Source organism: Ananas comosus, linkage group 10 (genome assembly GCF_001540865.1).
Source record: "Ananas comosus cultivar F153 linkage group 10, ASM154086v1, whole genome shotgun sequence".
Classification (NCBI taxonomy): domain Eukaryota; kingdom Viridiplantae; phylum Streptophyta; class Magnoliopsida; order Poales; family Bromeliaceae; genus Ananas; species Ananas comosus.
The window spans coordinates 3588024-3603854 of NC_033630.1; the positions used below are offsets into that span (position 1 = coordinate 3588024).

A 15831-nucleotide genomic window follows, 5' to 3' on the forward strand; every position below is an offset into this window, starting at 1 on the left:
AATAAAAAATAATAATAAATATAACGTACTAAAGTGCAGAGGTGATATCAAAGATATTTGAAACATGAGTAGAACTGTTATACTATCGAAAGTATAAAATAGTTAGTGCTTTCGATTTTTTAGTTCTTATATCAATCTCATTGATCATTTCTAACTATTGGATTAATATTATTAAGCAATGGGGACCTCTCAACCCTAAGAGAACCGCTATCATCCCAACCATAAAATCTTTTATTCAAAGACTAAAAAATTTAAAGCAATAATTATTTTATGCTACTCATAGTATAGTAATTCTACACTTAAAACATTGAGCTCTTTATTTACAGCAATAGCTCCAGCATTTTGCATCAGATTGTCCGAGATAGATTCTTCTTATATTATACAGAAAATAAGAAAGGATGAAAGCATTCCGATACAGCATATAAGTGATTAAGTTGGGTCACATGGTGGGGCAGATGGACCCAGGGTCTTCCTCGCAGACGATCTTGCAGCCGCCGCCGGAGCACCGGGGACAGCCGCCAGCACCGCCACAGTGGCCGCAGCTGGGCGGGGTGACGACCTTGCAGCACCAGGTACAGCCGCCAGCACCGCCACAGCGGCCGCAGCTGTGCGGGGGCCACGATCCGCTGTCTTCCTTCCCGCACGTGCAGCACTGGTAGCATCCGATTCCTCCTCGGTGATCGGGGCGCGGCGACGGGCACGGGCACGGGCACGGCTGCCAGCAGCACCTCGGCCACGGACACGCCGGCGGCGGAGGGGGAGGAGGTGGCGGTGGCGGTGGCGGTGGCGGTGGCGGGGGCGGTGGCGGTGGCGGTGGTGGTGGCGGGCACAGTGGCGGTGGCTGGCACGGCCACGGCGGAAAAATACACACCACCTTCGGCGGACACGGCTTCGGCGGCGGCGGCGGGGGAGGGGTCGGCGGCTTATCCGGTGGCTTCGGCGGGGGAACGATCTCGATGCCCGTGATCACGTCGCAGGCCATGCAAAGCAGCTTCCTTTTCAGGCCCTCGGCATCGAAAGGGCCGGAAACTTTGACGGTGTTCTTCTTCTTGTCGTATTCGATGGTCTGGATCTTCTCTCGTTCTCCCAAGTTAGCAAAGAAGGAGAAGGAGAGGCACAGTAAGTAATGTTAAAGAATGTGAAATATTGCAGTCTGCTCCGATACCGTATTTAAAGAAGTAAATTTTGAAAACAGCGTTTTCATATTATGAAATGCATGGCAAGCAGTGCAAGACAGGGACGGAGCCATTGTCAGACTCACAGCCGCCATGGTCCCGCTGGATTTTTAAAAATTATATAGAAATCCTTTATAATAAAAATTAGAATATATTATAAATTTTAATTTTAGGGGAAACAAGTTCGCTATTTTTTTAAATAAACTTTATGTTCCAATTTTTTTTCGAACCTCTTAGTTCTTTTTCTTCAACTACTCTTTTATTACATTATCGCTATTGTCGTCAACAATAGGTGGCCAGTAAATCTGACAAACTCTTTTTCGTACTATTCGAGGTCGAATTTTTTCTTGCTAAATTTAAATCACTTTGTCCCTGGTGCAAGGGAAGCTTGAATAGTAGAGAATACGTACCTTGGAGCTTGCACAGAACCTTTCTGATCTTCTTATAGCAGTGGCAGCATTCCAGGTCTACTTTGATGATTAGTGTGGAGATCTGCAAGAGCAAAAGTGATTGGCATAGAAAAGAAATTGAGCACAACAAGCAAGCAATGCAGCTGATGTGGAGACTGATCAAAATTGAATTGCTAGGAAAGTTAAAACCGATATCGCACTTTGTATTTTAAGGCAATATCAAAGGTTCTGCCGAGTACATATGGACTGAACACTGTAGAATAGAAATGTTGAGACTTCAATTAAGGTCGAGGAATTAAATGAAGTTTGAAGTCCGACGAGGCTCAAATTTGTGAGCTCTTGTTTTTTAACTTTCAATATCATGTTAAATTATGAAAAATTAATAATCATATATGTAATGATCTGATTTATTAGTAATAATAACTTGTTGGACTCAAACTACCGATCCAAAATGTTTAAACTCAGTTATCATTATTAGAATGGAAACTTCAATGGTTCATCCGATGTGCACTCCTTGCTAGGCAATTTTCGGCTGGTATTCGATTCTGATACCAATTGTAATGACTAGTCCGTTACCAATAATAATTTGTTGGGTCCAAACCACCGGTCTAAAATACTTAAATCCAACTATTATTATTAGGATGGAGGCCTTATATATTTTAATCAAAATTATTTTTTCATCCAATATAAGATTATTAAAGCATTAAAGTGTATCTCTAAAACATAAGCTATTAAATGATGGTATTTTTAATATTTATATTCAGTAATGCTAAAAATAAGCAGCATCTTTCGTTATCTCCAAAACAAAACATCAATGAAATTCTCGGCGAGAAAAAAAGCGATGCTAAAAATAAGCATCGTCTTTCGTTATCTCCAAAACAAAACATCAATGGGATTCTCGGCGAGAAAAAAAAACAAAAAGGAGAGAAGTATCAGAGAATTGGAAATTTGAGCACCTTCTCAGCCATTGCTTGAACCGATTGATGTAGAGACCAGCGAGAAAGCAGCGAGGGAAACAAGAAGAGGCATGCTGCTTTATAAAGCTGTTGAACTTCGAAGTCTTTCAAGTTACAGAACGCAGGGCGGAGCCATTGAGGGGCCACAGTGGCCATGGTCCCCCCTTCAATTTTTTTAAAATTACATAAAGGTCCTTTATAATAAAGATTAAAATTTTTTTCCTGAGAGAGGTAGATAGCACGCTACCCGCTTCGTTTATTTCAGTTAGAAATAAATTTAGCTGGATATGTGAATCAACTAAAATTCGAACTTGGGTCTCGGATATCAACCATCAAGTCCTTTGCCACTTGCTCTAGGGAAGGTCGATAAAAAAAAAAAAATTATAGATTTTAATTTTAGGTGGCCAAATTAATTTTTTTAATAAAATTTGTCTTTTTTTTTTCGAATTTTTTTTTGTTCTTTCCCTTCAATTCTCATCGTCTTGTTCCTCTCTAAGTATATTATCGTTATTGTTGCTAGTAATAACTGATCAGTGAATCCGACAAATTTTTTTTCCTTACTATTCGAGGTCAAATTTTTTTCTATCAAATTTAAATTTTGGCTCCCCGAATTTTAATTTCTGGCTTCGTTCCTGCAGAAAAGAACTGAAAAGAAAGTAAGCAAAAAGAACAGACCAGTCCCTGTTAGCGTCTGGCAAAATTTGTATCATAATACTAGAGAGCTAAAGATAGGATGCCATTTAAAATTATGCTATATATAAAATTATTGGGGATAAAATTAAGAGTAGTACTATTTATAATGTGGTTTGTAGTGCATATTTTTTTTGTTGTGCAATATGCAATTTTGGTTGGTGAGCACTCTAGTGGGGTCTAGTATTGGTTTCAGTGACAGTGAGAGAGCCATGGCCATGCATGAGAGTTGTTGCGCTAGGGCTGTCAACGACCGAACAATAGCGAGAAAAGGGTCGGCTCGTGTTTGCTCATTTATTAAAAGAGGTGAAAACGAGTAGATTCGTTAAAATATCAGCCGAAAAAATTCAACTCATACTCTTGGATTTATTGTGTTTGGCATATTACTCTTAGATTTAAAAATAAATAAATAAATAAATGTACACTTTGTTAGCTATTTATTATTAGCTAAAATAGGTCCAATTTTCTGAGGTTAAACAATAAATCTAATATCAAGATGGTTTGAATTAGGTTGAGCCCTTAAGTGCAATAGGTGCTTTCTTTCTATCAGCACATACTTTTGAAATAATTAATTAGTGCTTACAATCCACACACACTTCGGTAGATAATACAATATATTAATTGCGTCCAGAAAATTCAATATTAAATTCGTGTCTTTTAATTTCCACTGAAACCAACGGCATTGACAAATATGAGAAAACATTTGAAATACATGAGCTTGCCACTTCCTGTTTGCCTACTAGCCATCAAGATAAGGATTTTAAGGATGGCAAAAAAAAAGTGAAGATCACAATTTCTGCTAGGGTTCTGTATTCATTCATCCCGTCGAAGTCAAAGTGTCGAAGAAGAAGAAGAAGAATCGAAGAAGAAGAAGAAGAGAGGATTTCAAGTCTATTTTGAAGTTGTAATATGTGACAAGATGAAGTTTAGGTTGACAACTTTGCAAACCCCTTAATGATGTTGATTTGTTTCTTTAAGGTTTCTTCAATATTGTTTACAACCTAATCAATCTACATTGCTAGTCACTTTTACCCCTTAATGATGTTGATTTGTTTCTTTAAGGTTTCTTCAATATTGTTTACAACCTAATCAATCTACATTGCTAGTCACTTTTACTTTTCCGACAAAGGATTTGGTGGCTGGTATCTGAAGTTCCAAGTTCGAATCCTAGTTGATTTATATTTCCAGCTAAATTTATTTCTAAATGAAATAAACGAAGCTGGGAGTATACTACTTATCTCTAAAAGAAAAAACTTTTACTTTTATGACTGCTGTCACTTTAAAATGATAATATTAGAATATTATTAGTGATTAAGAAAATTTAAACGCTAGAAGCTTTTGATTTCTTAATGACTTAAGTCTAGTTTGGTAATATGGTGGTTAACATGCTTCTCCCGTCGTGGCTTAGTTTGGTGCATGTGATGCTCTAATTGATCAGGCGCGGTTAGTATTTTTTATAGCGAAGAAAAATTTATTACTTGTACAAAGTGTATGCATATATTTTATACACAATATTTTTAAAATTCTATTATAAAAATTTAAATTCTCTAATTATTTATGTATAGACTTTGTGCTATTGATCACATCTGTGAGATTAAAATTTGATTTTGTAATATTAAAATATTAAAAAATAGATTGAACGCAGGTACGTAGTCCACTAAAACTTTCGGGTGTACGGAATCTCTTACAACGGTTAAGAGGGTTAGTTGGGGAAAGCATGTCGCTTTAAGCTCCGCCCCAACCACTCTTTAATGTAACTAGCGATAGCGATGTGATGTGGTGGATATACTTTGTAAGTTCTTAATTGCATATGTAAATATATATAGTATGCACTATTTATATAGAATTATTTTATAGAGTCAAACAGTGTCAATTTTGATGTAATTATTCAACACATATTTTATATGGAATCAATTCCAATGTGAAAATATTTTTTGAAGCAAAATAGTATAGTTTATAATATACTTATGTTTTACGTCATTTTGTTCAAAAAGTACATCTCTAATTTTTTTATGTTTGTATAATAATAATAATAATGAGATATACACTAAGCTGTTGTTAGTTGGATGTAATAATAATTAGAGAAATGATTCGGTACTTTTTTTTTAAAAAAATAAAAAAGATCTTAACCGTTGATTAATATAGGGTAAAAATATAATTTTAATACTTAGCAGGTAAAAGGATTATTTTATTCTAGGTTAGTTTGGTAATTAAACAATACAACATTTAAAGAAACTTTTAATTGGGGTCCTAAATTTACGCATTAATTGGCACTAATTTAGAAAATTAATTGATTAACCAAATTTATGCAATTATTAGGCATTAATTTAGGCATCTACTTTAATGTTTTAGTGTTTCTAAAATTATGCATTAATTTAAATTATAGGAATTTTAGAAATAGTTTTATTTCTAAGTACGAAGTACGATGAATTTAAATTTTAAATATTAAATACTTAAAATTTAATAGTGAAATTTAAATTAGAGGAATTTCATATTAGTGCTAATAAAATTGTAATGTTGGTAAATTTTTTTTCAACATATTTAATATGTTTAAGAAACTTTTAAATTCCTATAGTTTAGACATTAATTTTGTATCACTTATTTAAAAAATTTTGAATGTAGGTTAAAATATTTATAATTTAAATGTATTTAATAAGTTAAAAAAAAAAAAGAATTGTTCTACTTTAGACATTAATTTTGTATGACTATTTAAAAATATTTATAATGTTGGTAAAAAACTAAAAAAAAATTAATATCCTATAATATGATAAAATTTGAAAATTCTCATATCGAACTAGAAAAAAATTAACTATTTCATTCTTATTTTATTAAAAAAAAATTTAGAAAGCAATAGGAATGGAAAGAAATTTTAAAGCATAGTTTCTTAAAATTAAACTTATTTACAATATTAAACAAATAAACAAAGAAAAAAGAAAAAATTAAAATATCATACTGTCAAATCATTTGAAAATTTTCTTATATGAAATGCCAAATTATGAAAGGAAAGATAGAGAGAGAAAAAGGAAACAAAGAGAAAATAAAAAATTTGAAAATATAGTAGAGATAAAATGACTAAATTGCCTATGTATTACAAGACAAAAATATCCTTTTTTGAGATACCTGGTAACCGGTACCTCTCCCAAAGTGATCTGCTATTGCAGGTCACAATTTAAAAAAAACTAAATCTAAGCCGTTGAATACGCGTGAATGAACGGTAACAAAAAAAAAAAAAAGTGTAGAAGCATTACTGTAATAATTATAGTAAAATTGTAGATGCATGTATGTGATTAAAATGCAGCAGTTATTGTCACATTTTTTTTGATTGATTGAATGTAATAGAAAGTGTTGCAAGAATGAATAATTTATTTAGTTTCATTCCGTTAGGAATTGTATATCTAAATTTGTTACTTTACATATATAATTGTGAGATCATCTCTAATGTGTGTGTGGGAGCCCGCGAGTGGGAGCCCGCGCGTGGGAGTCCAACTATGATACTTTTAAAAGTATCAAGTATTTGATGTTTGTAAGTTTTTCATCTTTAGATCTATTCTTTTGACCAATTCGACTTAAATTTTGTTATTTTATCAATCACGCACTCAACTTTAGGGGACTGTGAGTGTAGTCTGGTTATTGTGCTTTTAAAAGCACCAACACACTTAGTACTAGTAAAATTTTTCACCGTTAAATTTATTTTTTTTGACCAATTTTATCCCTTAGATTATGCGTTATTTCGCCAACCACTTATTTAATTTTAAGAAACCACTATTATCCTAAACTTAGAAAGTTTTATCTAAAAATGGAAAACTTCTGAGCACTAAAAACTTAGTGCCATTTAAAAACGAGGAGTGCTCGGATTGTAATTCTACAATAACCTCAATGCCGTACCTCTCTTTTTGTCACTAGTCTTACTAATTTTATTTTTTTAAAAAAAAAATTCTCAACACTTTTTGAAGAGTAATTGTATGGATTACAAATTTTTTGGGTAGCAGACTTAACATTTTTCGAGAAGAAAGAGGTGTCATAAATCTATTATAACTTATTTGAATTGTAGTAGTTGTTTTGCAGTAGCTTTTTTGAAAAAAAAAAAGAAAAAAAGATTGACTAGTTTTGCATTTTTGCAAAAAAGGCCACATTTTTATTTCTACATAATTGAATTGATTTTATTTTTCAATTGATAAATCTATTATAACTTATTTGAATTTTATTATTGACTCTCAAAAGTAGTTTTTATTTTATTATTCTTCACTTGATTCCAAGAGTAGAGGATTGCAAAATTACAGGAGATGATAGAGAGAAAAAAATATGGTAATCTTCAAATTGAAGAAATATATACTTTTAATGTTTCTAGAAGTATATTTATCCTTTTTTATAATATTATTATTTTCTTGATTGGTAAGTTTAATGAGAATGGAAAGTTCATCTTTAGTAGTTTTTCATCAATTTTTGCAGACTATTTAAATTAATATTTTTTATTTTATAGAAATAATGATTATTTCGATAATGTCTATCCACCACATCGCGCATGCAACTACACTAGTTTAACATTACAAAAGATAAAATGGAGGAATCCAAATTATATTGGACCTTAGGGTACACTTTATTCGGGCAAAAATTATATGGGCATGGTCTCCAAACTATCAGTTTGGGGACGGTGCCGATAGGCACCGCGTGGTCTGCGCGCGCCCACTGCATGACCAAAAAAAGAAAAAAAAAATATCGGGCATGATTTGGAAGGTGAGGAATGGAAGGTGAGGATGGGCCACGGCGGCGCCCATCGGCATCGTCCCAAATTGATAGTTTTGGAAGGATGCCCATAAAATTTTTGCCCACTTTATTCGCCGGTGGGTGCTCTGTGGATCCCGTACGGATTAGTGAGAGCGAGTGAGAGTTACGCGCACCTCGTCGGTCGGTGCTCTGCTCTGTGGACCCAAACCATCGCCCTTTCTCTCTTACGTAGTTTCACTTGTAATACCGTACATCATCAAAGAATAGAGATGCGACGCCCTATTTCCTATATATTAGGAACATTTATTATAAAATTATTTTAATTTTAGCACACTTAATTTTTTTAATTTCTAAAATTTAGCCATCTCCTAACATATATAAAAAATTTAGCTTTATTATATTTTATATACGAGATTATTTTAAATCCTGAAGTGTCAATCACGATATTTATTATTTGCAATAAAATTAATTAAAAAGATTTGTGGAGATGATCTAATGGCGGCGGGGAGTAGTCCTAAATCTTTGTTTAGAGCAAACGATCGATGATCACAACCGAAAATGAACCATAACTCCCCATTAGTCCCATAATTTTTTTTCTTCTTTTTGTTTAAGAATCAAAAAGGGATTAGTAAATCCCAAACCAACATTATCAGGAGGCCGAAGCATGAAATGAACTTTTTCGATTTAAGCATTCGTCGATCGTGGGGAAGCATGTCATTTTAGGAACAGATTCCTTTGTTTCGTGGAAATCTATTGAAGATTCCCATGGAGATAAATATCATCCTTAATTAGTTGATGCTGGTTGGTTGTTTCTCACATAGTTTTGTAGGATTCGAGCAGTGGGTGATTGAATTTTTTTTTTTTTGTTTTTTTTCAAGCTTCGAGGCCTAGTTGTCTCAGTTTGTAGCTTAGTTCATATCCTTAAAGTAGAATATGACAAGAAAAGTAACAAAAAAAATATACGTGATTCGACTTATAGCCTCTCGAAAAAGTACGGAAGAAAGTGCTAAATTATATAAAATAATTATTTTTTCAAAAAAATGTCACCTGAAAAAAAAATTATGTTTTTATTATTCAATGCTTCCTTCGTGTCTAGACTCGAAAATGATACTTCTATTATTTAATTAACAGAGTTTTTTAAAAAAATGCTTTTTTCATAAAAAAAACTCATATATTCTAATTTCTGTCTATTTAGCTTTTAAAATAACTAATTTTTCTTGTGCTTTTCTTTTTAGTTCACATTTTATGAGAAGCAATGTTTTCGGTTTCTTTTAATTTTTTCCCCGAAAAACAACTGTGTTTTTCCATTTATTTGCATAAGAAAAGCTACAAAACAAAGACACTGACAAATATAAGAAAAACACCAAATTACATGAACTTGTCATATACTTCATATTTCCCTGACAGCAGCCATCTAGATAAGATTTTTAAGGATGGCAAAAAATGTGAAGATCACAATTTCTGCTAGGGTTCTATATGCATTCATCTTGTCAAAGTCAAAGAAGATCGAAGAAGAGGAGAAGAGAGGTTTCGAATCTATTTCAAATTATAATGTGAGATAATATGACATTTATGGAGAAAGGGACTCAAACTAAGGATAATTAAATAATGTTACGAGGATGATGGGACTCGAAGTCGGAACCTTATATTCTGACGTTTGCTAGCACTAAAAACGTGAGCTTAATCAAATGAAAGAAAATTAAATAATGATGGGAGGCTAACAGGACTTGAACTCATGAACCTCATGTTTAGATGTCTGGTTTTGTCGTGCTTCGACTCTAAAGAAAATTAAATAATGTTAGAAGTTACATTTCTATCAAACTCAAAACCTTATGTTCTATTGTCATATTAAATTATATAAAATAACTATATATTTATCTCACTGACTATTCTTAGAGCAAGTGGTAAAGGGCTTGGTGATTGGTACCCGAGACCCAAGTTCGAATCCTAATTGATTCACATTTTTTGCTAATTTTATTTCTAAATGAAATAAACAAAGCGGGTAGCGTGCTACCTATCTCTCAAAAAAGAAAAGAAAAAACTATATATTTACCTCTAAAAGATTATGCCAATAAAGAACGGTTTATATATANATTCGATAGAGTTAATCTTAGCAAAACTATGCAGTAGCAGTAGTGTTAGTGTGGCATCTTTAGCTACAAGTGACAAAGGGTTAGGTGGTTGGTATTCAAGATCCCAAATTCGAATTCTAGTTAATTTATATTTCTAACTAAGTTTATTTCTAAATAAAATAAACGAAGCGAGTATCATGCTACCTAGCTATCTCTCAAAAAAATCTTTAGCAACACTTTGCACATCAAATATGGGCGGGAGAGGAGTAAACAACTATGCAGTACAGTGTAGCATATACTTATAAAATTTTATTTTTACTTTTTTTTCAAAAATTATAATTTAATATAATAGATATTATATTTAATGCTAATTTTCTTTACAAAAATTGTAGGCAAAAATTATTATTATTATTTTTGTTTTTAGAAGTAAGTGCTTTGAAGATAGTCAAATCTGACTGCATAGACATAATCTATAGTATTTAAAGAGATAAAAATAAAAATTTAAAATTTAAAATCTCTTATTTAGAAGTATTTTAACTTTTATATAAAAATTATTGGTAGAAACACACACTCTTACTTAAACTGCATATTATTTTGAACGGACTATCTAATTTTTCAAAATTTTAACTTTACTATTCAATCTTTCTAACTTCAAAATTTAAATACGTCGTTTACTTTTACAGATTTAGTTAACATACTTACATATGATTCTAACAACTATAAATTTAATAAAATAAAAAATTAAGTTAAATTTTAAAATTAAAGTGTTGCAATAATACACCCTCTCATGATCTCATCTGTTCCATCCCCATTGGGTAAGTTGCCCACTAACTACCTTCAATGGTTGGTGGCCCGTCCCAAGAACTGCCGTAAAAGGACAGTACGTATTTGCAACACATTGATTGATACTGCATGGAGCCATGAATCCATGCCTTTCAACAACGCAATAATTCCAGCCCATGCAGTTGTCCCTGGCGGCTGGCGCACGTTGCAAAAAACTTGATAATTGATATCCGAGGTCTCAAGTTTGTATTCTAATTTATTCACATTTTTAACTAAATTTTTCTAAATAAAATAAACGAAGCGGATAGCATACTACCTATCTCTCAAAAAAAAAAAAATTTTTTTTTTAGCCTGTATGGTGCCGCAGATATAAAATATTTTAAAAATAAATTATTTGTTTTTTAATTGTACGTATTTTTTTTATTTTAACTATTAGTTAAATTTGCTTAACTAATAATAATTTAAATCGGTATATGTGCGATATAGTTTTTTATAGGGTAAATTGCATATTTGATTATTCAAATTTTAATTTCTTATAATTAATCTTTGGGTCCAACTTTTAGATTTTATATATTAATTGACTAAATATTAATTTATCGCTAACGCAAAAGTGAAATAATAATATTGCATCAATGATTAAAATGGTACATTACTTTTACATGAATGATCAATCAATATTTAGTCAATTAAAAGTTCGAGCGAAAGATTATAATAAATTATTATTTGAAGATTAAAATATTGTCTGGCTCATAGTTTGAGGACCAAACATACAATTTACTCGATTTTATAAGAGTAACTAATTAATAAGGCATTGGCACGAAGAAAGGTATAGAGGCTAGCGCGCAAAGCAATCGGGAAGATGATATATGTACAAGTAAATAGCTAATATGAGTGTTAAATAATTAAAACACGTTGTATATCTATATATATAATTTCTTAATAATTTTTAATTAAGTAATTTTATTGTTGAAGAATAATTTTGCATGAACTCGTTAATTAAATATAAAAAGTAAGAAAAAATATAATTAGAAAAATTTAAGTTGGCTTAAAAAAATAGAAGATACAAAAAAAGCAAGGTAATATAAGAGCTACTATTTATTAAATTTATTTTATAAAATATAATATGGAATAATAAATAAAAATTTGTTCAGTGTACTAAATATATCATTACATTTTATACAACACAATTTTTTTTATATGCAATTTTTTCTGTTTATGCCCTGTGTGGCATTTATTGAATTATATATATTTTTGATTTTTATTATTAATTATTAAAATGTAGGTGTGTTTCATGCTGTATATATTGATCAATATCACGCAGATAAAAAATACTGAAAGAGAAATGACACACCTTTATTTAAGGTTTAAGTACAAAAATCTCTATGCACGTACTTTATCATATATCTTAAATATATTGGTATAAATATTTAAACAATGACGCTTTATGATCTTCTGTCAAATAGGTTTAGTAATTTATAAATTTTGTTAATTTTTGAGGGAAGTGTTAATGACGGTGACGGGAAAAAATAACGCGAATACTTTTTTATGATTCCTCTTAAAGTTCGATGCTTGAACGTATATTTAAAAGAGTTTAAATGGACTTAAAAATATACTATATATCTCAACATAACGCGTTAAAATTAATAAAAAATGGTAATAAATATAACTAAAGTGCCGAGTTGATATCAAAGATAATATTTGAAACGTTAAGCTCTTTATTTACAGCAACAGCTCCAGCATCTTTCATCAGATTATCCGAAATAAATTCTTTATACTTATTTGAACTGCTAATTATTTTGAACTGTAAATTATTTTGAGCCGACTATCTAATTTTTTAAAATTTTAATCTTAGTATTCAATCTTTCTAACTTCAAAATTTAAATGCGTTGTTTAACATACTTATATATGATTCTAGCAACTATAAATTTAATAAAATAAAAAATTAAGTTAAATTTTAAAATTAAAGTGTTGCATTAATACACCCTCTCATCTGTTCCATGATACCATCCCGACTGGATATGCTGGTCACCAACTACAATGGTTGGTGGCCAGTCCCGAGAACGGAAGAAAAAGGACGCACTTGAAACATTGATAATTGATCCATGTCTCTCAACATCCCAATAATTTATTTTAATTGTTAGTTAAATTAGTATAATTAATAATAATTTAAATCGGTATATGTGCGTTGTAGATTTTTATAGGGTAAATTGCATATTTGATTATTCAAACTTTAATTTATTATAATCTTTGGGTCCAACTAGGGGTGTAATGTGGGCCGTGCCGGGCCCATATTTTTCGGGCCGAAATGGGCTAGGGGCCAGCCCGGCCCGAGATCAAATCGGGCCGGGTCGTGCCGGCCAACCCCTACCCTCCGGCCCAGTACGGCCCCTCGGCCCGGAAGGCATGGGCCATGCCGGGCCGAACCGGGCCGTGCTCCGGCTAGCTCATTTTTTAATTTTTTAAAAATATATATATGAAATCTAAAAAATATAAACAATAATTATTTTTATTTAAACTGATATTTTAACTAAAAAATTAAACTTATAAAAATAATTATAAAATAATAAATATTTAAATTTATTTATATATATATATATATATATATATAATATATATATATATATATATATATATATATATATATATATATATATTTGCATTATTTTTTTGAAAAAAAAAAAGAATTGAGATGTGTTTTTGGTCCAATTTGCTTTGGTCCGTTGGACCAAAATCACTCCTCCTGCTAGGCAGACTTTGGAAGGAGATCTCCTGGGGAGGAGGGCTCCTCCCTAGGAGATCAGACCCCAGGCCCAAGGCAACTTGCCTTGGGCCTGGGGCACGGCCCAAGCGGGCCGTGCCATGCTGTGCCGAGCCACGGGCCTCTCTTCGGCCCGGCACGGCCCAGGCCCGTTTCGGACCGTGCCGTGCCGGACCGTTGGGCCCCAGGTAGGCGGCCCAGCACGGCCTGGCCCGGGTGCTACAGTGCTGTGCTAGGCCACGGCTCGGCAAGCAGCAGTGCCGGGCCGGGCGAGCCACGGGCAGCCCGGCCCGTTTACACCCCTAGGTCCACCTTTTAGAATTTATATATTAATTGACTAAATATTAATTTATTGTTAAAGTGATATAGCAGTATTGCATCAATAATTACATCAATGGTCAATCAATATTTAGTCAATTAAAAGTTCGAGAGTTAAATTATAATAAATTATAATTTGAATATTAAAATATTATCTGGCTCATAGTTTGAGGACCAAACATACAATTTACTCGATTTTATAAGAGTAACTAATTAATAAGACATTGGCACGAAGAAAGGCATAGAAGCTAGCGCGCAAAGCAATCGAGAAGATGATATATGTACAAGTAAATAGCTAATATGAGTGTTAAATAATTAAAACACATTGTATATCTATATATATAATTTCTTAATAATTTTTAATTAAGTAATTTTATTGTTGAAGAATAATTTTGCAAGAACTCGTTAATTAAATATAAAAAGTAAGAAAAAATATAATTAGAAAAATTTAAGTTGGCTTAAAAAAATAGAAGATACAAAAAGTGCAAGTTAATATAAGAGCTACTATTTATTAAATTTATTTTATAAAATATAATATGGAATAATAAATAAAAATTTGTTCCGTGTACTAAATATATCATTACATTTTATACAACACAATTTTTTTTATATGCAATTTTTTCTGTTCATGCCCTGTGGCAATTATTGAATTACATTTTTCTGTACTTGCTAATAGGCTGGAAGGTGTGTTGCATGGTATTATTTCTCCCTCACAAACCGCTTTCCTTAAGGGACGCTCGATCCTAGATTCATTTGCAACCGCAAGTGAAGTGGTAAACTGGTGCTCTAAAACGGGCGTAGAGAGTGTCGGCGTTAAAGCTGATTTCGAGAAAGCGTACGATAGAGTGAGCTGGGGCTTTCTCCTGAAGATCTTGACGTGGCTCGGGGCCGCGCCTATCTGGTGCACTTGGGTTGAACAATGTATTGCTAAGGCGAAAGTTGGCATACTTATTAACGGCACTCCGACCAAATGGATTAAAACCAAGAGGGAACTTCGCCAGAGTGACCCCCTCTCACCCTATCTATTCCTTTTAGTTGCTGAAGGTCTTGCGAGGGTGATGAATAAAGCTGTTATCGGTGGTCTGGTGAAAGGGGTAGGGCCCAATTCCGACACCAAAGTAGCTTTTATTCAGTACGCTGACGATACTCTCTTCTTCTGTGAGGCTAAGAAAAGACAAGTGAAGAACATCCGTTTTGTATGGCACATCTTTGAGTGGGCCTCGGGATTGAAAATTAACAGGAGCAAGTCCGAACTTTTCTATTTAGATGGGAACATCCAGCAAGGAGATAGATTGGCTGAAATCTTAGGGTGTAAGGTGGGTGCTCTTCCTACGAAATATTTAGGGCTTCCACTAACGAACAAAAGACTTTGCAAATCAGACTGGTGGCCAATTATCAACAGGATTGAACGACGGATAGAAGGATGGCAAGCTAAACTTCTTTCTACTGGCGGCAGGCTAGTCCTGGTCAACTCAGTATTAACGAACTTGCCCATTTATTTTTTCTCTGTGTTGAGAGCTCCAAAATGGGTTATCAAGCGTATTGAAGCACTTCGGAGGGCTTTCTTTTGGAAAGAAAGGAGTACTGTGTTAGGGGGGCAATGTTTGGTACGGTGGAAGACGGTTTGTAGGAGCAAAAGGGAGGGCGGCCTGGGGGTCCTGGATCTACAGAATATGAACGTAGCATTACTAGCTAAATGGTGGTGGAGGTACCTCTCTGATAAGAATACTCTCTGGAGAAATTTCATAAGAGGGGTATATTATACGAGAAGGATACCCCTGAGAAAAGGGGCCTCTTTTAAACCGTTCTCCCAGTGGTGGCAGAGTGTAATGTCGACGAGAGAGATTTTTCGGTGCGGGGTCTCCTATAGTATAGAGGACGGTAATTCCGTGAGCTTTTGGAGGGACAGATGGTGTGCTCAATTGTCTCTTCTTTCGTTGTTCC

The 15831-nt window shown here is 33.1% G+C and overlaps 1 protein-coding gene across 1 annotated transcript; it reads right to left on the reverse strand.

Annotated features, from left to right (window-relative positions):
- Positions 244 to 2712, reverse strand: LOC109716496 (protein PYRICULARIA ORYZAE RESISTANCE 21-like). Its single transcript, XM_020241975.1, has 3 exons — positions 2542 to 2712; positions 1586 to 1667; positions 244 to 1083 (listed from the first exon to the last, which is right to left on the reverse strand). The coding sequence occupies exons 1-3, from the start codon at positions 2695 to 2697 to the stop codon at positions 440 to 442; spliced, it is 882 nt and encodes a 293-aa protein (XP_020097564.1). The 5' UTR covers positions 2698 to 2712; the 3' UTR covers positions 244 to 439.

Bases quoted from the DNA above. Each gene is read 5' to 3' on its own strand.
- LOC109716496 (XM_020241975.1), bottom strand. From the start codon at position 2,697: ATGGCCACTGTGGCCCCTCAATGGCTCCGCCCTGCGTTCTGTAACTTG. The intron at 1,668-2,541 runs GTGCTCAAATTT...TTGCTCTTGCAG, and splicing joins TTCAAGCAATGGCTGAGAAG to ATCTCCACACTAATCATCAA. The intron at 1,084-1,585 runs GTACGTATTCTC...CTAACTTGGGAG, and splicing joins GGTTCTGTGCAAGCTCCAAG to AACGAGAGAAGATCCAGACC.